The following is a 26652-nucleotide window of genomic DNA, read 5'->3' on the forward strand; positions in this document are numbered from 1 at the left end:
TGTGCGCGTGTGCAAATTATGAAACTTTATTATCATATTCTCGGCCACGATGTAACATCCCGAAAGAAGGGATATTCGCGATAAGAAAGATACTCGACATTGAGATATCACGGAGGCGAATCGCGCGCGTTCCCGCTAAAAATAACCCCCGAATTAATTAATCAAAACGTTTCAATTCAATGCCTCGTGAATTAAACTTGCACATCTTTGGTATCCGATCGATGTATCGATTCGGGATGATGACGCTCGGGAATCAATGTACATCGTGGCACGCAGAAAACCAGGTATTGAAACCTTTACGACTGCGGTTGTCTAAGCTCAGTGATTTTTTTTTTTTTTTAAATCAATCTTAACATTCGAAAAAGAATCAGATTTACAAATCGCAAATGTTTCCATCGAAATTGTCGCGAATAATTTATCGGGAAAACTATTGCCGCTAGAATAGTTTGCGAAAGATAGCGTTTAAAAAAAATTTACTGGAAATCTTTTGTGCTCCAATTACTACACCGTTACTACATTCAATCGCCTTTCAATTTGTTCTTTATTGTTTAAAAAAATATACTATTTCATTTTATTTTTTATTTTATAATTCAAAAGGAACAGTACTAAATGATTCTCTCTCTGAAAGAAAAGATTTACATATCAAAGATTAATGAACAAACAAAGGAAACTAATAAAATTAAAATGATCCGTAAGCCAATAATTAATGTAAAATCGACCGTGTAAAATTCCAATATAAAAGTATGGAATCGTCCGTGACTATTATCAATATCGATTCTTCTTCGACATTCGCGTGGAACTGAAAAGTTCATTATTCGTGTTTTCAATCCCTGCACACAAAATGTGAGCAAGTATTGTATCGTATGTGTGGCGTTGAGCAGTGAGTGAGTGATGCGTGTCTAGTCGATCGATCGGCCAAATGCTGCCGAGAGTGAGGAAAAATCGTGAGATCGTGTGCGTGTCTGTTTGCGCACGTGTTCACAGTATATACATATGTGTGAGAGAGAGATATATATATATATGTGTGTGTGTATGCGACGTATATGACGTGTACATGTGCACGTGTGTATGTTAGTAAGGTAGAAGAGTCGGATGTGAGATAGAGAGAGCGGTATTACTTAGCGTGACGTAACGTCTTACTTCTTTTTTCTTTTTCTTCCGTCCATAACCTCCCTGAAATTGGAGAAATGGAGAAACAGTCGTTACACACAGAGATACAGAGAATACGGGGGATATCGGTGAATGAATAGAGTAGAAAAAAAAAAATAATATGCCAATATATGCTATAACAAGGGAGATTGCGATAAGATGGCTCAGTCCGTAGCTTTTGGAAGAGTAAGAGCTGAATCGGGCGACTTTAGAAAAGAAAAACAGAAAAAGAGAGAAAGAGAGAGAGAGGGACTAAAGGGAATAGATAGATGGCAACAAAGGGAGGAGAAAAAACACAATGTTACATCACGACATTGAAACGTACGACAGGAAAATACACGGGAATAAGGGAATTCTGGAAAGAGGGCTTCCAAGCACATCAAGCTTGATCGGGGCTGGATTAATCGTTGGGAAAACCTGTGTCATTATCAACTTTTATTTTAAGTTATTATTTTTAAAAAATTTTGTTACGAAACATGTCCTTTAAACCTGTTTGATTAAATAAAGTAGCTTCTGCCACAATTAATAAAGGAACGAAATAATTTTATTCATCTAAATCAGCCAGTTAATTCACAAACTTCTCGTGATATATTTTTAAAAAATGCAAAAATAGTAAGCGGATACATTCTTAGATGTTAAGATTCATTACAGAAAAAGAAAGAGAGACGATCGATGATAATCCAGTCTTGATCTCGCTTCTCTCTCGTTCTCTCCTTGACCTTTCATCGCTGGAGTATAATACAAGGAGGCAATAAAAGGAGAAGATTTGCTCCTCTTGCGAAAGTAATTTTCAAACAGCGCGATCAATGTTGAACGATAGACGTGGAGGAGGACGAAGGTTAATAAATAAATCCGCTCCTTTTATCGGTGTTGCTGATATAGCCCTGAGGCAAATTAGGAGCGCTAATTATAAGGATGTAAGGGACTCATTCGTTGAATTTACATTAATACGCTCCACCGCGATAATCATCTCCCATCGCGTGGCACTCGCGCGTTGTTCATTAACGCGAATGCGACGAAGAGAGAGAGAGAGAGAGAGAGAGAGAGAGAGAGAGAGAGAGAGAGAGAGAGGGAGGGAGAGAGAGAGAGGGGGGGGAAGGAAGTGGAGATAGCCACGACATATGAGCGATATATTCACGCACATAAAAAATATGTATATGTATATATATTTATATATATATGTAGGTATTTATGTATAAGTAGGCACAAAGAGATAAGTGGCACTGCAGACATCGAGCTTCGTACGTGACATATCTTTCGTAACACACACAATACATTACTCGACGACAGATATATATGTATAAACAAATGGGGGGGGGAGGGGCGGTTAAATAGTCGTCGGTAAAGAGATAGTTACATCCTCACTACGTTAGCGATAGATAGATCAAGCAAACAATCAAAGGGACAGTCGAATGGGTAAGGGGAACAAATGAATTCTGTTGCAATTTGACATATGTAAGAAAAGAATGAACAAGAAGGGGTTTCGCAAACGGCGCTACAGCTAGGCATAGGAAGGTTAACGATAAAGCGGTATTTGCAATGAGATTTTAAGGGGCAAGTCTTAAACTTTAATCCTTAGGCCGTATATAAGAAGTTGATTAATCATAATCGAATGTGAGGAGAATAATCGACTATGATTGGTCAATTTCTTACGGTTTAAGGCTTAAGGCTTGAATTTTACGCCTTAAAATCTCAATCTTGTAAACGCCGCTTAAGGCAGCTCATACTTAAGATTAATCAATTGAAAAAAAATTGCACTTTAACATTAAATATCAAAGAGCGTATCTCTTAGAAAATAAATATATTTAAGTTGAATATTGCAATCTAAAATTTTTTAAACATTGATGTGAACCTCTATCTGAAATTTCCATTGTTTGTTTATTCAAATTGATTTACTTTTATATCAAATGCATTGGATAAGTGCAGTATTATCATACAACTCCTGATGTATTTAAAAAAATATTATCCACTTCATATTCTATTTATTCTCAATTTATTTCGTTTGAATACGTATTTATTTTATTAGTTAAACATTTTTATTATTTTTTTAATTATTATTTTTGCTAAAACGTAAAAAAAATGTTAATAAAGATATTTTATAAGAATAAATGACAAAATCTTAAGTATGAGTAGCATTCAATGCAAAACTTTTATTTAGCACATTTATACAAACGCCTGTGGGCGCATTGAATGGTTGTAGTAATACATATTGGTATCAAAGAACCGAATTTTTGATAGCTCTAAGATGATCTGTTGTGCAATAGGATTTTCAAATTAAACGAATGTTATATCTTTTTCGTAAAGACTTGTAAACTTTTATTGTTACATTGCTCGTCTCGTAATGAATAGATAATGTACACATGAATATATATAAAGAGGACAGTAATTACACAGGAAAATTAATTGATCGCACAATCGAGTCTGTTAGGAAAATTAGCAGCGTCAGATAAATATACTCGCTAGCGTTAATCAATATATGACTAACTGAAAAATTATACAACAACAAACTCGAAATAGCGATACGAGTTTGGAGAACAGTAAGCGTATGTATGTACAACGAACATTTACGCAAAAGCATATTTTTTTCGAATTACCAATATGATCTTTTTACAGTTCAAACAATATCTCTTCGAGAGTTCCGTGAAATAAGGATCGAAATACCTGAACGCGATCGTCATGAAACGACCGCGTAATTTATTTGGCGCTACTTAAGGGGTTCTCCTACGATATACGCACATGACGAATTATGTGTCGATGTAGTTAATGCGCGAAGAAAAATTAGAAATGCGCGATCGTGCGACGAGCGCATACGGCCGCGTTCATACCTCGCCTTCCGCTCTTCTCTGCTGAAGCTCTTTCTGCCTGGCCTCTTCCTCGGCAATGCGAGCCCCGATCGCTGCCAGGGACTCCCGCGTGAACGGACGGAACAAACTTCTTTCTTCCTCTGATATAGAGTCAGAATCTTCGGACATTGTCTAGGCTGCGCACAGCTGAGCCACCTTCCTGCGATCAGCGAAAAACGTAACATGAGAATAATAAGTGAGAGAAAATGGATAGGAAAATACTTGAAAGAAGAATGAAAGAGATATTAACGCAAACAAACGATAAAAGAGGTTCTTGATAATATTGTATTTTACTGAATTTTACAATTCAGAAAAAAATACCAATAGCAACAATCTTTAAATCAAGATTGTTAAACACAAATGAAGAAGGTTATATTCGATCAAAGCGAGTCTTGATGCCTAATAATATTTTATGTAAATTTTACAATGCCTGGTAATATTTTGTATGAATTTCCTATTTCAAGCAAACTACAATGCCAATTATTTATCGTTCTTGAAATACAGATTTAAACTGGAGTTGGAGTACTCAACATCACAAATTAAATTGACAAGCAATATAATATTACTGATGCTATTCTTTAATCGCCAACAATATAGGATCTTTAAAGACAGTGAATTATAATGAATTAAATCTATAAGAAAAAAAATAAGTAAAATGCAAATCGACTTTTATCGAAACTATTGAATAATTATGAAGAAAAAATGAAGTCAAATTGAAGAAACTGAATATATGAAACACGAAGAATTATGTGAAAAAAAATGTACTAAATTTTAATAAATATTTATTTCGATATAGTACTAACTAAATATTTATTAAATGTAAACATATATTTATCTGGTGTATCCAATAATTTGATTTAGGTATTTCTTTTTTCTTTTTTTTTTTAGTAAATACTCATTCACTGTGAGTAAACGTGTAATTAGTACTATTGAGAAAAATATTTGTTAAAAATTTAGTAAATTTATTTTCAATACGAAGATGCCAAAAGTCGAGTACGATCCATCGATGGACTGGACTCACTTTTGATCGGTGCTAACAGTTCCTGAAGTGTAGTGTGCGCGTATCCCACGACGCGGGGGGGTAGTAAAGTTGCTGCTGCGGCTGACGAGGACGACGGGTCCGGTGCTGAAAGCGGCGTGACTTGCCGGCTACCGGCCGATTCCTGGGCGTCGTCGATTCCGGGCGCGTCGTGCCGACGATGCGGTCACACGACGCCGTTACGTACGGTCGGACGGATAAGGGCGCTCCGTGCAGCACGTCGATTGCCGATCTGCCGCTACTCTTGCTCTCCCTCTTCTTGTCGATCGCCGTCACGCGAGTACTGCTGCTGCTAATGCCGTCGCTGATGCTACCGCTACTTCTAGTTTTGTTCCTGTTACGGATGCTGCTCTTGCTGCTGCTGCTGCTGCTGCTGCTGCCGCTGCTGCTGCCGCTGCTGCTGCTGCTGCTGCTGCTGCCGCCGCCGCTGCTGCTGCTGCTGCTGCTGCCGCTGCTGCCGCTGCTGCTGCTGCTGCTGCTGCTGCTGCCGCTGCTGCTGCTGCTGCTGCTACTACCTGAATCTCGTTCCAACGAAATGGCGACGAGAAATGACGAACGCGCTGCGGCAGTGCGTGCTATGTCGGGGACCGTCCAACGCGAACCAAGATTTTTCATGTCCGACCTAAGAGGAGTCGAGCAAGTGCTGCGTTGCGATAAGACCGAAGATATCGTAATCCCGATGTTGTCAGGAGAGTACAAATGTAACAAATAACTAGCTGGTTTCGTGGAATGACATTATGCCGCTGTGTTTTCGACATTTTCCATAGTACAAAGTTGCAAAAGTTCAATGGCGGTAGATACAATTTTAAGCATAAGGTCATATATCCAATCTGACGTAAGTCTTAATTATAGAACGTGATTAGCGTATTTCTCTGAATATTGCGAGGCCTCGTGGAAGTCGTTAGTGAGTAATGTCACCGAATAAACGAGCTACTCCTGCAAATGGGATACCACTCCTTCGAAAAATGCATACTCACGTGTAAATGAAGCGACGGGTGCGATCAATCCGTTATCCGAAATAACATAGTCTAATCTTCGAGTCGGTCGATTTTTATCTGCAACAAAAACAAAGAAACCAGATAAGTGCGCCGAATCCTCTTCCTCTAATTAATATAAAAAAATCTGGAATTTATATAGCCGCGAAATCTGCATAATTATTTTCACGCATAACATACAATTTTATAAAATTATGTGATGGAGAATATTCTTATCGTATGGATACGAGTACGCTATTACAATTTAAAAATGTATTGCACACATATTTTTCACAAAATGGAACGATTATAAGAAAAAATTAGAGATTTTTTTATTATATATTTGAAAATAAAGCAAAAAGTCTGGCGAATTAGGACCTAGACGAAAAATTATTTCAATCAGTAGACATATTTTTTTAATATAACTGAGATAAAATGAAAAATTTTCATTTAAATTATAAAATTGTATCGTTAAATATATAAATATCGATCTGATCTTGAACTGTTTCGTATGTATATAATATTCACTTTTATAAAAGTATAAATTTAAAATTTCTATCATTTTTTCCAGAGCCTATACACCTGATTACATTCTTAACAGAGTTATTTGTAATACTAATCTCTCACTTGTAATACTAATGACAACATTTGATATTCACGTTTACGTGAACGAGATCCTTCCTTTGCGCTAAGATCGTATTTCTGCCGCAGAGAGAGTTAACCTTCCAGTAAGGAGAAACCGGGAGAGAGAAATTTGGATCAATCTCTTGAGATCGGTTTTCGCGATTAGGGCGCGAATCGCCGAAGATAAATACGTGCAGTGATAAACGATCGCGTTTGCGGACGTCCGCGCGCTCGCGGATGGGAAGGGAATTTCGCGCAGATCGTGCCGGCACCCTTACACGGGCACGGGCAGAGAGTCGCGGAAAGGTGTCGGTGGTCTTTGACCGAGTTTCGCGCGGTCGATCATATTCCGCCGAAACTCGGTCACATGCGCTTATGCATCGGCGGCAGCGGCGCGGCACCGAGCGCCTGGCCTGGCGATACGCAACGTAAGGAAAAGTAAGAGTGAAGGGCTGTTGTTCGCCAGGGAAACACGCACATGCAGAGGGTCGGCCGGTACTATATACAGGAACGTCGGAGTTCGACACGCGGAAGTGTTCTCTCCAATATTTATTGGGTATGGCCGTCCTATTCTTCCCGTTGGCTCTCGGCTTTCAAAGTTTTGATTTATTAGAAAGATAATTATTATTCCGAAGGAGGAAAATAACAGGTATAATTTATCCAGATGCTCAATCTTAAAGTTAATTATTTTTACATTCCTTTATCTCGTAAAGGTGTAATTAATGTAAAATTAATATGCTAGTATGAAAAAAATATGGTTACAAAATTAAACTCTTTCTAGGTTTTATGACCAGCCTGCTTACCAACTTGCGTATAAACCACCTGTTTACTTAAAAGTTAATTTACGTTGATTAAAAGGCATTAATTAATTTCGAAGAATTAAAATGACGTAACTTGTATGAAAAAGAGTGAATACTAATTGTAAATATGTCTTAATAAGAACATTTGAAACTTTCTTGTAGATATAGTATTTAAAAAATTGAATTATTTGATATTTTTGACAAAGAGGCTTGTAATTGAATTGATCCAATAGTTTTGGAGGATTAAAATTGGAATCCAAATTTTTAGTAATCTGTTTCTACATCATACAAATTTTATTATACAAATTTCAAGATTGCTAAGAGAATATGATATGTTATGAATATTTATGATGTGTAAACATTATCTTGTAATAATTGTTTGTAACATATTTTTTAACGAGTCTTTATTAAAGAAGAAATTGTGGTTATTCATAAAGAGAATTCGTTAAATTCGTTCTTTCACGAGGCTTACAATACTAATCCCCATTGTTATGTGTATTTCCTATTTGCTATGTAGAACGTTTTCGTTGCACGGTTCGACCTACTTAAGTGCAACCCTTACATTTTAAATGCCAATATAGACAGTAATACAGATATATATATATGCCGATGAATATTGCATAACTGATCATCGAAATAAGTTGAATGGATTAAATAGATGTATGGATCTCGATTCTTACTCGTACATTACAATTTTCAAGTAAAATGTGAATACATATTATTAAATTGCTTCTGTAAATTTTGTTTGGAGGATTTAATAGCAAAGTTTCGCAACTCGGTACGATTTTAACTTGCTAGTTAATCCAATTATCGTACTAATTGCGAAAGTGAATATAAATCAAAAGATATTTTCTATTTATCTCATTAAATTAACGTCACATTTGACTATCTTAGCTAATGATATCGTGTTATCAGATAAAATAAATCACAGCAATGGAACAAGCCTTGTTTTTATCTATACAATAAAAAAAAATGACAGAGTCGTCGGTTGTCGCCTAGTACATCTTTCGCATTCCGGTATTCTCGGTACTAATTACACATTTATACGTACGCAGCAGTAAGAGCAATTACGTTACTTTTAATATGAGTATATCGTGCTTTATATTGTATTCAGTTATCCTCTGGTTTTTCTGTTTACGAAGGAAATCGATGGTTTATAACTTTGCGAGATGGCCAACGCGCAAATCGCGTGTCTCGAATCATTTAATGCATATTTTTTTAACCACGTTTAGCTCATAATGTGAAATTTGCGCGGTCGCGTTCGAGATATATATGATTTTATTCGCTCATTACGAAATTCCACGAAATATTTGAAAACATAACAGCGCGTAATCATTTTCATTTGCTTGTATTTTAATCATAGTGGCCATTTGTAATATTACAAAAGCACAAAATATATCGAAAAAGACAAGAACGCTGCGCAAATACACGCATGAAATGGTAATCAAATTTTCCTGTTATTTCTAAGGAAATAACGAATAAAATAATGAATTATTACAATTTTTTTCTGCTTTATTAATATTTCATCAAATAAAGCGTACGGTTGAGCTTTTTATAATTATTTTACAAAAGCATCGAAATCTACATACTTTATGTTCACAAAAGGATCAATTTGATCGAGAGGAGATTATTGAATCAATGTTACTTTGATATTAATTCGACTTATGGCCTTTCGCTCACATTCTCACAGTAGGTTACGGGATAATGGCGAAGATCTTCTAATTATTAAGTAGTATTATAAAACCGCGAAATTAATTAGCCAATACAGTATGTACCGAATGTGAGCTTGAACGGAGGTTGTATTTCATGGATATAGAAATGCAATAAAAAGCGGCGCTCTGCCAGCGTGCGAAGCAAGAAGAAACGAGGTCAACTATATCTGCGACAAATCGGCCTTCATCGAGAAATTATACGCGGTAACTGAAACGGGCGGCTACACCGAGGCTCTTAACGAGTAATATTTCTGAAAGAAATTACTGTTTCCCGATTCCCTTTCTGACCCTTCCTATTTGCTATCCAAAGCGCAAAGCGCAAATATACTCTTCACTTCATTTTACATTTGTAACCAATTGACCTCTCGATTTATTCAAAGTAACGCTTCTACGAAAATTGTCTACTTTTTTTGCATTTATTTTTTGCATTTAGTAAAAAAAACACAACCAAAAGAGAACCTTAAATGTGATCAGAATTATGTAAAGCCATGGGAAAAATATCAAATTCAAGAAGAGGAAATATATAAGATTCAAGAATTAACATAAAATATTAACTGCAAAAGTAAGACACGCGCAGAGTATGAAATATGAAGGAGGAGGAAATATTGCAAGAACTTTAATATAAGAAGATAAAAGGGATGTCGAGTGAAATATATTTCAATACAGCAGTTCATGCAAATTAAGGATCTGTCCACTAAAAAAATGTGCGATGTCAGTTTTATTTCGTGATTCATTACTGAGAAATCCAAGATTATTATGCATAAATATCTCGGGCAAATTTGGTTAGCGGTCGTTGAAGATTTGCGGAATTCGATTTATGATCATAAATGAAATTAATGTCGGACACAAGAACGTTATACCGAAGCACTTTTCAGTGCGTCGTTCGCCTGGATCGTGGATCAATAAATAGCTACAGTGAATACATCCGCGGCGTTAGTCGTACAAAACGATGCGCGATCCATTTCAATTCCGACATACACACGGAAATGAGACACGGTTCGGCGCAGACGAGTCAATTATCGGCGATGCAATCCTTGACGTTTCTTCTAATAACAATTTCGGCTTCGGCATATTTTCAATAAATTAATATACACGTTATTATCGCACAGCGTATGACATTACTGAGTATTCTCGGTATGTAATCAGAAAAAAAGTGGCGAAAAATATGTACAGAAAGATTTCATATAATCAATTTTATATACAACCGTCAAGAAAATGTTTGCAATTACATACAAGAGGTCTGTTTTTTATTTCTGTACTAGAACTTTCTTTCTCGCTTCTTTCATTATATCAATTCATATATCTATTTTATTTTAAATTCTATCAGTGTACTAGTTTAGTTACAGAAGAGAGAAAACAGATCGAATATAACAGAGGTGTCAAAGGTGTCTTATCTAATTCTATACATGACTTTATTATTTGTATTCTTAGAATTATTTGTATTATATTTATATATTTTTAATATTTTGTTCTCATTTCTGTATATTGTTATCTGATACAAAAAAAAAGAAAACAATTGAAATGATTAACGATGTCAAATGGCACCATCGATCATTTTAGTGTTAACTTGCTATTCGAAGACAGCGTTCAGAGTTGGTGTACGTGACAAGAAGGTGTATACCTTCAACATTTATCTTAAATTCTGATATCTTCCTATCACAATCACGATATATTCCTATTATAATATTTTTTTCACGTGTTTTTATTCACTTTGATATGCAGCACAAACAATTTTTTATTCAAACTGCATATCCATTAACATGCATACATATAAAACTCATGAATTATGTACTACAACTGTGATAATCTTGAAATGAAGATTTTTCGATGTCCAATATCTCTGTGCTTTCGCGATTTGTTTCAAACTATCGTCGATATAGACGTGTCGTGTGTCTTATGCTAAGGATGGAATAAATAACTGCAGTACAAGTTGTTTGTATCCTGTACTAGACTCTCGTCCCAAAAAGGATCGGAATTGTCAACCCGATTTATTGCGCCGAGAGAACAAACGTTTGACAAATTATATTGAAAAGTTTCGAATCGCGATGTTTATATGAAATACAGTCTTAAAAAGAAATTTGGGACGACATGTCGGAATTCATGATGCCACGAAGTTTCACGCGCGCGACAACGTTGTTGAAAAATGTTCATCAATCTTCAAGCCGTGTATAAAAAGAAAAAAAAGAATACAATATATCCTCAATCATCTTTTCCAAAAATCTCATAAAAAATTTAGACACATCGAAGGATGCCTAATTTTGAATGTGTAAAGGAAACATGTAAAAAATATGAAGTACATCGGAGGGGAAAAGCGCGATTCTGGAGACACAAATTCCACAAAGTCGTCAATTTCCAATGATCGATCGAAGTTGTTCCCTCGAGTACCGGACGTTTCAAAGATGCTCACTGGTGGGCGAAGGTGAATCATCTAGCCAGCTCAGCCTGGTATTCTGCGTATCGCCATATTCATGGACCCTACACGGTAGCGCCACCGGAAACCACCCCTGGAGTGGAGGAAAACCCTTCCAGTTGCTGGCGACGGTAGCTGGCTGGCCGGCTGGTGGGGCGACGCCGACGCCGACGTCGCGTGACGTCACGAACCAGGCCGAGTACGTTGCGGAAAAACGTTGTCATGACGACGACCGCTGACGCTACTGTCGTCGTCGTCGTCGCCACACCGAACCTTCCACCGTTGCCAATGCCAGGACAGCGTAAAAAGCAGCAGGGGAGGAAAACAAAAAAAGAATGTAAATATCGTGGGAGTCGTACGTGCGTTCGTTACACAATTTACATTATTAAATCGCCATCGGCGATAGGAATCGGGGGATCCCCAAAAGGATAGAATTGGCGATAGGTAGACGTGGGTGATGCATGCACTAAAATAGACAAGTCCATTTGCTCCCTGGATATCCGGATATCAATTACTACACGGCGAGGTATTTTTCCCGGTTGCAGCCGTTAAAAAAAATGCGTACACTCCTTTGCGTTCTAAATTTTTCACACGCAAAATAAGAGCGTCGCACGCGATTTATATGTCCCACGCGCATTTACGGATAAATCGGAATATGAAAATATTTCAAGTATCAGTGCGAATAGCTATTAATTATTAAATTTATTATATAAAGCTATTAATTACATACAATTAAATGAAACTGTTCATTAACGTATTCATTTTAATAATACTCGCTAATCCCTTATTCAAGCATTTGCCTGTAAAACACTTTGTAGGCGTGAGAACAAGATGGATATTGAAATATACTCGCAACTGCGGGAATAAAAAAAAAAGTTTACGAGACAGTCGACGGAAGATAAGAAAAGACTCGTTATTTCTAAGATTTATTTCCGTGTTTTTTCTATCGAGTGATGGCTATTAAAGTCATCCAAATTGAAATATCTCCAACGTATGACAGTAGTCCGATAATGTTTGGTGTAAATATTAGCACACGTTTTTGCGACGCAAATAACGCATAAAAAAAAAACAGTTTTGCAATATCTAAAATTTTAACTAGATGCAGATCTAAAAATAAATTTTGTTGAATTGTCAAAATAATTACGAAGGACGCTCAAACTGATTGCTAAAATTTTTTGCAACTTGCTCATCATGTGCTTGACTTTCCAACATAATTATTTTAATTATCCAAGAAAATTATTTTCAGATCTATATCTATCTAAATTTTTAGATTACTTTAGCAAAATTGTTTTTTTTTCGTGAGTAAATGTTCATATGCAGTAATACAAGTGTTTCCGAAATATTTCACATTTATGTAATTTAATCTACCTGCGAGTGGCTCACAGTTTCCATCAAATAAAAAATTCGACAAAGTAAGAAACGGAAAACGGAGAACGTTCTGTTAAGATCAGTTGTTCAATTACGTAAATGTGAAAGTCGAAGAACTTGGCGTTGCCGCAGATTTCAACTGTGATGAAAGTAACTGTGCGACGAATATTTTAAATAAGAGATGAATCATTGTGCTACACTCATCTTTTATAATCTCTCTTATGTCCATTTTTACCAATGTAGTTTTAATCTCAGTTAATGTAATCTTTAGCTTTTTCTAATTCATAGGATTAGAGAAAGATAAAAAGTAAGATAAATCGAGCCAATCTACGTGAACGAATCAATAAATAATCTTAATGTCTTATTACCACTTTGATTATTAAAGGTAACCTTAATTGATGTTACTTAATTTTGCCCTTGATAATTAATTAATTAACTAACCTGTCATATATTAATGAAATTGGACATTAGTGAAATAAAGCATTTCCATGTTAGCAAATTATTTAAAAAATAAATCTCCTATATTTTTAGTGACGCGTTACATTGCGCAAATTGCAACTTCGGCAAATTTTTGCACAATTCCTAATGATTCAATTACACGCGTGAAATGTCGATATTCTGTAAACGTATCTTATGTGCAATAGAGAAGATGGTCACAGAGCCCGCCGATCGGAACGAGAACGTCAGCGAAAGAAAATTACTTTGCATCGACGTGTTTGACGTGGCGACAGTGATAATGTTGACTGGGTTGGGTGTGTCCAGCGTTATTTAGATCGATTAAATGATTCATACGATTTCGATGAAATGCTTGATTCACCACAAGAAATGCGTGGGAAAACCCAAGCATAAATGCATTTCGGGAACATGCTTACACCCATTCATTCTTACATCCATTTCTGTCAACGTATTATATGTAATTTAATTTCGATTTAATTTATTCTTTACCTTTCCTAATTCTTAGAATTAAAAAGAGATAAAAAGAAGTTAAACTATATAAGATTAAAGTTAATCTACATTGTGGTAGGTTTTTTCATGTTTGAATAAATACACAATGCTTGTAGCTCTCTTAGGAATAATAGGTTAAATATAATTCTTACAATGTATGCAATTAATTACTTTGCAATATTTTTAATTACAAATAACACAATTATCAAGAATATGATGAAACAAATATTTCAATCGCAATCAATAAAATATTATGTATCAAAATACATGATGAGTATATATATTTTTTTAAATAAAATATTTAAATCAATTTAAGTATAAATATATAAATTGATCTATTTATATTTAATTTACCAATTAAATATAAATAAATAAGTTTGTCTGATAGCGAATACAGTTGGACGTAAATTAATAGTACGCAGTGATGCACATTCAAACCATTGTACACTGATTTAATCTGACAATGAGTATAAAAGTGAAATGCAAATATCTCGTATTATAAAATACATATTTTACATAATAGTTTAATAAAATGTATTAAGAAATTTACGATTTAACCCGTTTCTATATTTATTTTAAATATATTTTTACACGATCAATTTGTGTGTTGAAAACCAACGACTATAATAGATGCGTTCGGCATTGCAAATCGCAGGCGTCCGTTTGCTCTTTTACCTCGACAATCGTTCAACTCGCATCTTTCTGCTACATGACATCTCATCCGCGTTCGGTATTAACATTTCTAGTGCCAATCGAACTACTCGATCCACTCCGGATTCAAAGAGGAGCTCGTAAAGCTAATGCAGATTTTTGCGCCTAAATTAAATTTATAATCTGTATATTTATGATAATGTATCCAACTGACTCATTAACACATAACGTACGTTCATCTCTTTTAATACTTCTATTTTACAAATAGTATATTTGAATCGTTATAATGTCTAAGTGTACAAACAAATGCTATCAAATAGAAATTGATGGAATACACTATGTATAATATTTAACGGAGGAAAATGAGTTTTCAACTCTTTTCCTCTTTATAAATTTGAAGTTACATATTTGAAAACAAAGAATTTGCTAGTTAATTTTTAGATCAAAGCTTATGTTGCACATATAGAATGAAATAAAATCAAACTGTATTAATATATTAACAAACTCTAACGAATATAACTTATAAATTGCTAAAATTTATTTTGCAACGTATTATTTTCTTTGAAGAAAATGCATCTTGCATATGAGTCTGCTACATTCATGTGTAATAATCTATTTTTAATATATAAGACTATTATCAGTTTTTAAGTATCAGTAGAGCGAAAGAGAAATTTTCAATTAATAGGGCATTTATTTCATAGAAATAAATAATTTCATTTTATAATCTAACCTTAAAGGACAGTTTACAGCTCTGTGTCGTTCGGAATTAATTCTTGGCACTCTGATTGCTCGAAGATTACGTGATCAAGCTCGCCATCTACTAGCTCGCATCTCTGATTTTTTTTTTTGGTTGCCGAACGCATCCAATGTGCACCAGTGCGTACTGAATATATGCGTTCAATTGAATTCGTTATAATTTTACGTACAATTAAAATAACTTTGTTACATGTATTTTCAATGTACGCAACGATAACAAATAGCATCTCATATTTTCTATGGAAATAATTTGTCGATCGCGGCAAAACATCGTATTTACGTCAAGCAATTACGCCAAGTAGTGATGGCTATTTATGATCAGACAAACAAGCGAAAGCCTGCGGCGCATTAAACGCCGCATTTGATATATCAAATATTCTTTCGTACGAAACTATGAAATGGTGTTAGTATTAGCGTATTTATTAATTTCTATTTTAGTCACCGTAAAAAGCGAGAAGGGAAGACGAGAGGCGTAGAAGAACGCGAAAGAAAGGAAGGAAAATATTTCGTGCTGTCGCGTGGACACGCGAGATATGAAGATCTCTATAGCGAGTAATCTGTTACGAGGATATATCTGAAAATGCAGTAGAGAGCTCGGTTGTTACATTGTAACATTGTGTTGCACGGGCGGACGTTACGTGCCAGCGAAGTGGAAACCAAGTCCGTAGACGGTGGGTTGCATTGCACTCGCGACGTTCTGCACTGACGCGACCCACAAAAGACGAAGTATACCGCGACGCGAAGTATAGCGCAAAACAGGGCCATGCGTTCGTGCGAGGGCAATCGATCGATTGCCCGCTTGACTTTCTTGACGGTTCAGCTCGGCATTGCGCTTCCAAGAATCCACCCCCTCCCGCGGCAGATTACCCACCCCCGCCCCTTTAATTCTTTCACGCACGAAATCTGCATTTTCGTCATTCCGTTTCTAATCGCGAGACGGAACACGTAATCGTCGTAATCTCGTCAATTAGAGAAAACACGATGAAGTTAATTAATTAAATGCAGACACAGGGTTAAAACAGGAAAATTATGAGGGGAAAGAGAGAATGTGCTTAACGTTAAAGTTGAAAGCTAAATTAATTAGGACTTTCTTTTAATGAACAAGCGAAAAGATTAATTCTTCGCACTTAAAAAAAAAGTTAGGAATAATTGTGCTCTACTTCTAATATAAATATTACTCTGAGATTGAAGAAAAATAATAAATTGTAGGTATAATATTGATGTTGTGCAGTTTGTGGGTTCCATCGGTGTTTCTTTTTTGTTGCTTTATCGTAAATAATATCGTGATGCGGAGGATTATAAGAAACGCGAGTTATAGCTGCGGATTCATGTTTATAAATGAAAACCTGATTTATGATAATGACTGAGATAAATCTTTGGTTGCACTGACAAATGATGGCACTTTAAACTCTCTAAATGGTTGATACAATATAGACTTTTGCTGAGTGCAGAATAATAGCGGATAACGAGGAATTTCACGGTTTAGAAAACAGCCCGCATAGTACATTACTTTAGCACCTCGTAACCTATTTCTTTCTCTTCACCTTTCCTCTCTTACTCTCTTTCTACTTATCTCTATGTGTCTATTTTTCTCTTTGACTCACTAAAGCCGATTATTTCATACAAAAAAGGATTACGTTCTTATAACACGTGTTCATACTGTATTAAATTGTACTAATATCCTAATGTAGAGATTACATCTACGCTTTATCATTTGATTCCTATAATTAAAATTTTCATTAAGGGGAAACCCTCCCCTCCTTCCCGAGATAAACAATGTCGGAATTAATCCAATTTATGCCCGTTTCTACAAATGTAGTTTAGTTTTAATCTTGATTCGCGAACTATCTCTTCATCTTTTTCTAATTTCAAGAATTAGAAAAAGATGAAGTGTGCAAGTTGAACTGAAATTATAGTTAATCTACAATGGTAAAAACGGGCAATTAGTCCATAATCTGTGTTACAGACACGCCGAATCGTTATACAATATTTATACTGAAAATACTCTATAAATCTTTTGGAGTGAAAATTGAGCCAGATTTTTTACTTTTGAGCGAAAGTGGCAGATTTTCACTTTTTTGGAGTAAGATTCACTCCAAAGAAATAAAATCTCACTCCTTTTTCTAGAATGAGACTTCATTCCTCAGGGTGACTTTCGCTTTAAAAGGACGAAATCTTACTCTAAAAGAAATCTCACTTCTATAAAGAGCGAAAATCTGCCCCTCTTGTTCAAGACTGGCTCACTTTTCAGTCTTTTGGAGTGAGATTTTCAAAAGATTTAGAGAGTAAATTTAACACAGAGATGAGAGAATTTAACACTTTGAAATTATATAATAATACCGTCTAAATATTCAAACTCACTCACTGACTGGCAGACGCAGAGGTATACACAAGTATATTATATATATCTAACATCCTAATACGCATTGTATCGCTTATAAATAGTTGATCGGTGGGATGACCGAGAAAGATATGATACAAAGCACAACTGTTTCAAATTGGCCAGAAGTGACTTTAAGGGGAGTCAGAGGATTATCGACGTACAGGAAACTGGTGCAACTCTATTTCCCGGGTGCGCTTGTACTCGTCTGCGTACACTTGTACTCGAGGACGACACGGATGAAGGGAAGCGTAGCGCACCTGTTGCGTTCGTTCGCCCCGTAAAACCTGTCCCTCTTCTCTCCCAACCCCTTTCCTCCTGCTGCTGCTGCTGCTGCACCCTTTTTTCTGCGCGCGCGCACTTTTAAAAGACCTGTCTACCCATCAGAAATTAAGCGAGTTTTAGTCCTGAACGGAAGGACAAACTTTCGTAAATCGCCTTTATTCTGCCATATTTAACAGAAAATAACGTTCCTGTTTAATTTCGATATAGTAACACAATTACTGTTGACAAATCATCGAATTTTATATCTGCTTTCTGAATTCTTAATTCATATGATAATATATGTAACTATAGTATTTTGAATAAATTTAATATTTAAGGTGAGTCACTTTGACACCTGTCACTTTACTAGATTTTCAGTTTTATAATAATGTGTAATTTGGAATTAGACGCTACTTCATTTTCGGGAACCTGCTAGTGATTTTATCTTGATGGATCGGTGAGTCATTTTTGATTTCTCTGTATTTTTATTTCTGAGGAGAACTCGAGAAATGAATTCAATTTGGGATCAATTACGAAGATATCATCCTGTTTGTAATACAATAAAGTTTTCTAAAATCTTCGAAAAATGAATCTGCACATTATAAACACGCTATATTCTCATTGACCTTTTAACTCTTGTTCATTGTTTGCCTTTAAATTGGAGAGTCTACAATTGTTATACGTTTATTTTATGATAGATTTATGATAGATTTACGGATATACGAACTTGAAATACTTGAAACGTTAATTATTACTTATGCACAGTATGTCTTTTTCTGTGCGTACATACACTGTAATGGTAACGTATAGAAATCGATCTTCCGTTCATGTTTTTTTTTTTTTTTTTTTCTCCAAAAGTGTAGTAAAGAAGCAAGTAAAGAAAAAAGGAAACAAAAATAATACCAGCTAATAAAATGTCAGCGGACAGTTTTATATAATCGCACAAGACGTTACATGCGGACTCCTCCGTCGAGCACTTCCTACGCCGCGTTCGATGCGTTAAAAGAGGAACGGTTAGCCAGGGCGCGTTATCCCGATAAGTACTCCCCTTTTTCTCTCGGAGCATGCCGCTCTTTAACGCGGAACTGAATATCCTATTTTAGCACGGATCGGCGATCGCGCGCGGGGTATATGACGCGACCCTTGACATTACGCCCTATCGATCGTTTATTTATGCCGAGGGATGATTTATCAAACTTTAAGGGATCTCGAGGAACTATCTCGCGGCCGCCGGCGCGGCGTATCAATTATTCTGCCGTTTCGCCCCGTTTCGTACATTTATACGCGCGGAATGCGAAACGGCACGCGAGTATGCGCGGAATCGAGGAATCCGCCTAGTGTTTCGCCCCCGTGTACACATATGTGTGTTCGTGTGTTTGTGTGTGTGTGTGTGTGTGTGTGTGTGGGTTACGTAAGATTGTAAAAATATTCCGTTGGGTCACACAAAGGAGCCGAGAGTTGACGAGCGCTCTCGCGCCTCTGTGTCGCCTTCAATGGACGATGACGTAAGTTACGTCTGCTCACGCACGATTACGCGGCGAATCGAACCGCTATAAGTTCAAGTATGCCGCGAGACAAAGGCGCCATCATTGTGACACCCTTATTGAACGATTATGGCGAGTTTAAATCCAATTTAATTAAACTTTAGCTTACTTCGAGAAGAAAAAGTCGCATTTCGCAAAATATTCCAAATCTGTCGCAAACTTCGGTAATGAGGAGAGAGAGAAAAAGAAATAGATTTCATTTCCTTGTGCGGACGAAGAGAATATTATTCGTCATAATATTTGATCATCTTCGTAACAAAACTAATGGAATTAAAATTCTTAGAAACATCCTCATTTTAATAACACTTTAAACAGCAGATAGGTAATGAGATGCCCTTGGAGGAAAAAACCGCGTGGGTATCGGAACGCAAATCGCTTAACAGGTGCTGATGTGCTCTTTTTCTCTGCTTCGAGACGCCCGGCAGGAAACTGTGTGATCGCGCGAGATAATAAAAAAAAAAGTCGCGCGTGAGCGACCTGGGAGCGAAAGTGATGGGCGGATGTGATGTGGTCTGCTGTTGGAGAAAAATGTATATCGTTACAACACAGCGCGACTCGCACGTTTCCTCGCAGGAGAAAGTCCTCCGAGGCGTCGTCGTGCACGGCACGGTGATCGATACCATCGCGCGGCTCTTAAGCGGATCGTGCAGCTCGTATTGACCGACAATTTTCGCGCGGAGGAAGGTCACCAGCTAGCAGACATGTCACAATCATTGCCGTAATCGCGACGCGATCGATTGTGCCAATCGAATTGACGTTAACTGACTTTATTGTCCTTGTAACGTTACCGTACAGTAATGTATATTCCGCGCCTCGTTAATTAAAGTTTTCTATGTAAAAAAAATAAGTGAAGAAAGCAAAAATATTATTGGGCACCAAGATCTTTAATTAAGAAGCTTTGATCGTACTCAATCAAAGCGGGACTTGATGTCTAATAACACTGTGTAACCGTTTCAATTTTTAAAAGGTCACGTGAGTTTGTGTCAAGGCCTTCTATAATTTCCCCAAGGGATTTGGCGAAGTTAGATCTTGTAAGAATGGGGCATTGATTAAAGGTGTGTTTTGGAGAGAGGTATAAATAGCGCAATTTTATAATATTTTTTGCGCGAGTCTTGTAATTTCCAGTTTAATTTAAAATTTTCAAGGTATCGTTAAGTAGCACTGCACGTGGCATTTAGAAACTTTTTATGAATATTAATACATGAAAAGAACGATTTTGCTGATCTAAAAACTGAATTAAATATAAAAAAGGAAATAATTTTGTTGGACTATTAAAATAATTATGCAAGAATATCAAAACTTTTCGCAGCATTGCTTATTATGCTTAAATTTTTTACATAATTGATGTGATGGTCAAAACTATTTCCTGATCTATGTATCAATAGTTAAAATTTTTAATATTTCAGCAAATTCTTTCCGTGCGTCATCGAAAAATTGAAATTTAAGATTATTCTTTTACGTTTTTATATTTTTATATTTTCTGACTGTTGATTCGTTAGATTATTTAGATTACATATATAAAAATAGATTTCAATTTTGGTAGTATAGAAAGCATTTTCTGAACTATATAAAAATTTTATTAAATACAAATCCAAAAATAATTTTGTTGAATCACCAAAATAATTAATTAGAAAACTTAAGCATGTCGAACAATGCTGCGAAAAGTTTTGAGATTCTATAGCAATCAGTTTGAGCGTCTTACATTGTTAAATTCATAATGTTAAATTATACTCGATTTGAATTATTTTTAATTATTTCTATATAGATTACTACACTAATCCTACTCAATATGTCTAAGAGTGTATATAAATGTGTTAATATAAATATCATTTATATTGAAGTTAATCACAATGGATTGATTTACATTCAGATACAATATTTCAGCAAAACCTTTCATTCAATTCACAGAAAAAATTCTTTCCGTGTATAAACCGTACATAAAAAGGTGCATCTATAAACAGAGTGGATTACTTGTTATTTTTACTATTCGTGGTATATCCTGGCGAAGGACATAGGCAGATATTCATAGTCGATTTTTATATTTAAGAAACCTTGATTTTCATCATCAAAGCATTTATTTTGATGATGAAAATTAAGGTTTTTGAAAGAATTTTTGAAAAATAACTCTCTAAAATCTTTGGAGTGAAATCTAATTCTAAAGGTGGCCCTTATACGGTATCAATAATGCTGTCAGTATTAACAGTACTGATAATATTACTAATCGTGTGTGTTAATATTGATGGATTGACGTAGAATACTGACGGTGATCTGGATTTTGATTCTCAAGCATCAGTATCGCTTTATTAGGATTCATGTCACAGATTCATGTCGCAGTGTAATAAATGACGTAAAACTAAAATGAAATATATTGTCAATAATACTGATAATACTGATTGTAAGATTGTAAAAATATTAACACACACTGTCAGTATATTTACTGATTCAATATCACTGATTAGTATTATCGTAGGGTCTTTTTAAAGAATAAAATCTCACTCTTAAAAATTGACAATTTAGTCTCACTCTTTTTCAACACTGGCTCAATTATCACCCTTCGTCACTTTTTAGAATTAAATTCCACTTCAAAGATTTTAAAAAGGATATCAGCTGGTGATTGCAGATGATTTAGCTGATGCACCAGTGAATTTGCACCAGTGTGATATTTGAGAGTTAAGACATTATTTAACACAGTTTTGGAATAAAAACGGACTATGAGCGGTATTCATAATCTTCTTATTTTAAGACTATTCACTCAGAAAAGTGATCTTGCAGTTATAGCGAAAATTATCTAAGTACGAAAAATAGCTAAAATAGATCAATTTCAAGTGCTGCGATATTGGATATGTATTGCATCTAATCATACAAAAAAATAGCTACAATTCTAGCTGAAGTAGCAAAATATTTTGTACATGTTGTAAGTAACGTTTTAAGATGCTGATACAACTCTCTAATTGATTCGTAACACCTTAAGACCGTACTTACGGCAGTCTAAAATATAAGAACTACGAATACCAGCCTATCAATACCGGCCATAGTCTTCGTGCCGATCACCGTCACCCACGAGCTCGTCGCGCGCGCGGCCGATCCCTGACCGCGGCAGCGTCGATCGATATATCGGGAATGGCAGCCACGGCAGGGCCGCGCGTCACGCTAAATGTATGCGCGGCAACATACGCGGGGCCCTGCTTGGCATACACCTTGGCAATTCGATTGCCAGGCCTATCGTCCCTCGTAATCGAGACCTCGTTACCGATGTAAACGGCGACGTGCACCGCCGAGTCGACGCAGCCGACGCGAATCGCGTCGAGCTACACGAAACGTCGCGAGCGCCGCCGCCGCCGCCGCCGCCGCCGCGTCGTACGCGCCAATGGAAGTGGTCGAATCAACGACTGGTCAGACGTAGCGTCTACTCACGGCTGACACGTTTCACTTCGATCATCGACTGCATCGTGGCGACTCTCTTATAGTCAGACCCAGGAAAACTTTTCCCTATAACGTTGTATAACGCCAATATCTAACATATTTTTACCGTCACGTTTAAAGAAAGTAAATCTTTAGAATGAAAAAAAAATGATGCAAGTGTCATGTCATTTTTTTTTATTTTTTTTTTATTTAGAATAATACAAATAGAAATATAGAATCTGACAAGTGAATCTTATAGAGTTTAAAAATAAATTGCCATTTTTTTTTTTTAGAAATAATAATAATAGTAGCTTTTTATTAAATAGCACTTTCTTTCGCTCAAATATAAATTTATTATTTTTCAACATTTTCTCAAAGGTTAAAGTACTAAGGCCAAAATGTCACGTTGATATAAGTAATGCAAGTCAAAAAAAATCGCTAATCTGATTATTTAATTCAAACCGTCAGTGGAGCTCTGATTTAGTGACTGGAAATCCTATTCTTGATCACTTCTGTTCTCCAGTCGGAAATCATTAATATAGTTTGCTATATTCTTCGCTGACATGCCAAACTCGTGGATTTGCACTATTTTAAATGTATCAGTTGTGCTTTTATGGATATATCATTACTCCCACGTTACGTGCCAGCTATTATCTTATTAATATGTATCATTATAATGTACGCCCCCGTATGCTTCTACGACTTGCTTACGTGTGTTATATTTACGGTAACTAAGCCCGTAGTCCTAAAGAATGTCAAACAGTTTATCGTATGCAACATCACAGCGGACGCTACATATTTGATTATCTTAGATTTTGAAGATTATCGGAACTCGTATAAATAACGAGTCATTACTTACTGTGATGTAGAACAAGTGATAATCACTACAATAATCGAGCACAATGGAAATGTCACGTATTAGATTTCTATAAAAATTACAATTTCTTCGCAGAATTCTGAAAATCGTTCGCCGAAAGTTTGTCAAAGTTTGTGCGCAACCACGTAATTCAACGTAATTTGATATATATCACAGATTTCTTCACATCATTCATCTCAAGACGAACAATCGCGCGATGTAATTTAATCTTACTAGTTCAAATTTATTATACGATACATATTGTTTATTTGGGCCAATATGATTGAAAATATTCTAAAAAATAAGACAATTTTTCATAAAAAGAAGGTCTCTTCCATTAAGAGATGAAATTAGCAAATTTTGAAGGAAAACATTTCCAATAAAATATTAGTAATAAAATGAGTTACGTTTTGACTAGCAGGATTAAAAAAAAACAGCTAGTCTCCAAATGGCAAAATAGAATAGGTCAAACTTTCCCACAGTATCAGCAACAAATTTCTTTAATTGTTTAGAGAAATGCAATAGTCTCTCAATTACGCTTAACACTCGAAACTTTGACAAACGAAATGCGACAGCCGAAGTTTGCACAAGTCACTTTGACGATTCGTGGAACGAATTACGTGGAAGCGAATTGTTTAAACAGGAGTCCGATTGTGCATCTTGGAATGAGACGAAATGATTACAAAAGCGAATAAATTCTGAACTAGAATATTTATATAATTTCATTGATCAACATCTAGTGAATTTGTTCATTTTTATAACTTTCACCTGGTTTCAAGATACACACAATCGACCCCCAGCTCCGAAAAACGAACGAGAGAGAGAGAGAGAGAGAGAGAGAGAGAGAGAGAGAGAGAGAGGTGCAGAAAGATATAAGAAAAGAACGAAGTGACTTTCGAACGGTCTTGTTGTTGCCTAGGTGGAGGCATACATGACGTACACTCGAGTTGACACTTACGGTTGAGGAGGTCGAACACTCTCCAGCGTAGATAGTCACCGCTGGGAACGTAAAAGAGAAGCGCAACGTAGCGATATGGAGAGAAGAGAGGCACTGCGACGTCGAGAGAGCGGAGAGAGAGAGGGAGGGTGGCGGGGGGGCGGGGGCGGGTTCTGGGATACCTCCGCGGGCCTTGCTCGAGATGTAAGGGTAGCACAACCGAGCACCGTGAGACGACACACTTAAGATATACACTTTCACACCGACGATGCAGAAGAAGAACGACCGACGAGAGACGCGTGGCGCTAAAATTTCGCCTCGCGCGATGTCCCTCCACCTGCGTGCCTATACGCGTGTCGCCGTGTATAACACGCGTGTACGGCCCCTCTCCGTTCCTTCGGTTCCACGCCACGAATTCCGTTTCTTTCTTATCTCTTCCTTTTTCTTACTTCTTTTCCTTCAGCCTTCGGCCAACGATGGCGACCACGCACGACGGCTGGTACGAGGCGCTATCTCTTTAGTTTCGAATGATTTTCCCTTCTCCGTATCTCTTGCTTCACTTTCCTTTCAATTCTCCTTCACCGTGATAAGATCTTTTCCTTCCCCTCGTGTTCTTCTTCTTCTGCCTCTTCCTACTCCACCACCTCCTTCTCCTCCTTCTCTATTCTTCACCGCAGCGGCAAGGACCCGCCCCGTGTCGCGCTACACGAACGTGTAGTGGATGAAGAGAGCGTAAAACTTGCTCTGCGACAACATTATCCGGCCGGTTATCGGTACCTCGGTTGCCTCGTCATTTCGTCTCGCGTCCGTTCTACTACGGTCTAAGCCGCCCGCGCGCCGCAACAAAAATTGATCGCGTTGCGCGCGACGGTCCCTTCCTCGGGGGACAGGCCCGTCGACGCGGTCGACGCGTTCGTGTCCGGCCGCCGCGCGCCGCGCGCCACGTCCGCGGTCCGCGTCGCCCGTGTTGACGCGGGGCTATTCTCCTTAACACCCCAGGTTCCGTTCACGTAAGCGTCCGCCACCACTTCTCTCGGCAGTCTCGGCGCCGTTCTCCCGCGCTTTGGCTGCGCCACCCTTGGCTGCTTCCTAAGCCGCCGCGCCGCGCCGCATCGCGCGACCAGTCTTTCTTTTCTCCACTCCCTTTATCCCTTCCTCGGGAACTCTCTCACAGCTCCCTCACTGCCGCACGTTCGTACACATACACGCACACACACGCACGCACCCACACACTCCACGCGTGCGCGCGCGCGCACGCGCGTGCATACGCTCACGGACACGCGGGCACCACACAGGCACACGCACGCGCGCGCGCTAACACACACGCGAAATCGGACGCGGACGAACACAGCCGCACGCGCGCGCACACGGGAACGATCGTTCTCTTTATCCCTCTCTCTGTCCCTCTCGCTTCACAACCCTCCCTCAGTGGCCGCGTTCCTTCTCCCTCGAAGCTATGTCCTCCTTCGCTCTACCTCCTCCTCCTCCTTCTCCTCCTCCTCCTCCTCCTCCTCCTCCTCCTCCTTCTCCTCCTCCTTCTCCTCCTCTCCTCCTCCACCTACCACTGTTCACTCTCGCCCACTCTTCCCTCCCCTTCTATTTTTCTCCGTCTCTCTCTTTCAACCCTCCTTCGCCCTCTCCCTCGCACCTCGAGTCGCCGTTGGCACTGTTCTGCACCCCTTCGGCGTAGCCCGACGTTCAACGTCGTCTTCACGTCTCTCACCCTCGGAGCAACGCGGCCGGCACGAAGGGTCCCTCGCTGGTTACGCCAAGCCCGAGGCTTTCGCTCTCACGCGAGTTCTTCACTCTCTCGACGAGTCCACCCTCGAACTCTCTCGCTGGTACTTCGTACCCTCCAGATTCCTCTACGCTATGCGTACTTCGTGCCGCGAAAGCGACTCTCCTCGGTGCCGACTGTCACGATCAGTCGAGCCGACGCGGACCGTTACTGCATCACCACGCGCCAGTCTTTCGCGCAGCGGACTCCGCGGAAACTAA

The 26652-nt window shown here is 37.7% G+C and overlaps 1 protein-coding gene and 1 long non-coding RNA gene across 14 annotated transcripts in view; both read right to left on the reverse strand.

Moving 5' to 3' along the window:
- Nucleotides 1-5089, reverse strand: part of LOC108750548 (sodium channel protein para) — a 45538-nt gene extending 40449 nt beyond the window's left edge. For 8 of the 13 annotated variants that reach the window (XM_018490039.1, XM_018490035.1, XM_018490038.1 and 5 more), the window contains exons 1-2: nt 3975-4121; nt 1141-1173 (exon numbers count right to left, since the gene is read on the reverse strand). In XM_018490039.1, the coding sequence (XP_018345541.1) occupies nt 1141-1173; nt 3975-4121 (180 nt within the window). Of the gene's footprint in view, nt 1-1140; nt 1174-3974; nt 4153-5013 lie in introns of those variants that run through there. The other 5 variants (XM_018490042.1, XM_018490041.1, XM_018490040.1 and 2 more) reach the window with 2 other exon arrangements.
- Nucleotides 5090-5487: 398 nt separating this feature from the next.
- Nucleotides 5488-26652, reverse strand: LOC108750481. The gene is made up of 4 exons (XR_001939433.1): nt 26213-26652; nt 24676-26141; nt 6009-6086; nt 5488-5653 (listed from the first exon to the last, which is right to left on the reverse strand). It is a non-coding gene; the product is annotated as an uncharacterized LOC108750481 (long non-coding RNA).

This window comes from Trachymyrmex septentrionalis, unplaced genomic scaffold (assembly GCF_001594115.1).
Source record: "Trachymyrmex septentrionalis isolate Tsep2-gDNA-1 unplaced genomic scaffold, Tsep1.0 scaffold37, whole genome shotgun sequence".
Lineage (NCBI taxonomy): Eukaryota > Metazoa > Arthropoda > Insecta > Hymenoptera > Formicidae > Trachymyrmex > Trachymyrmex septentrionalis.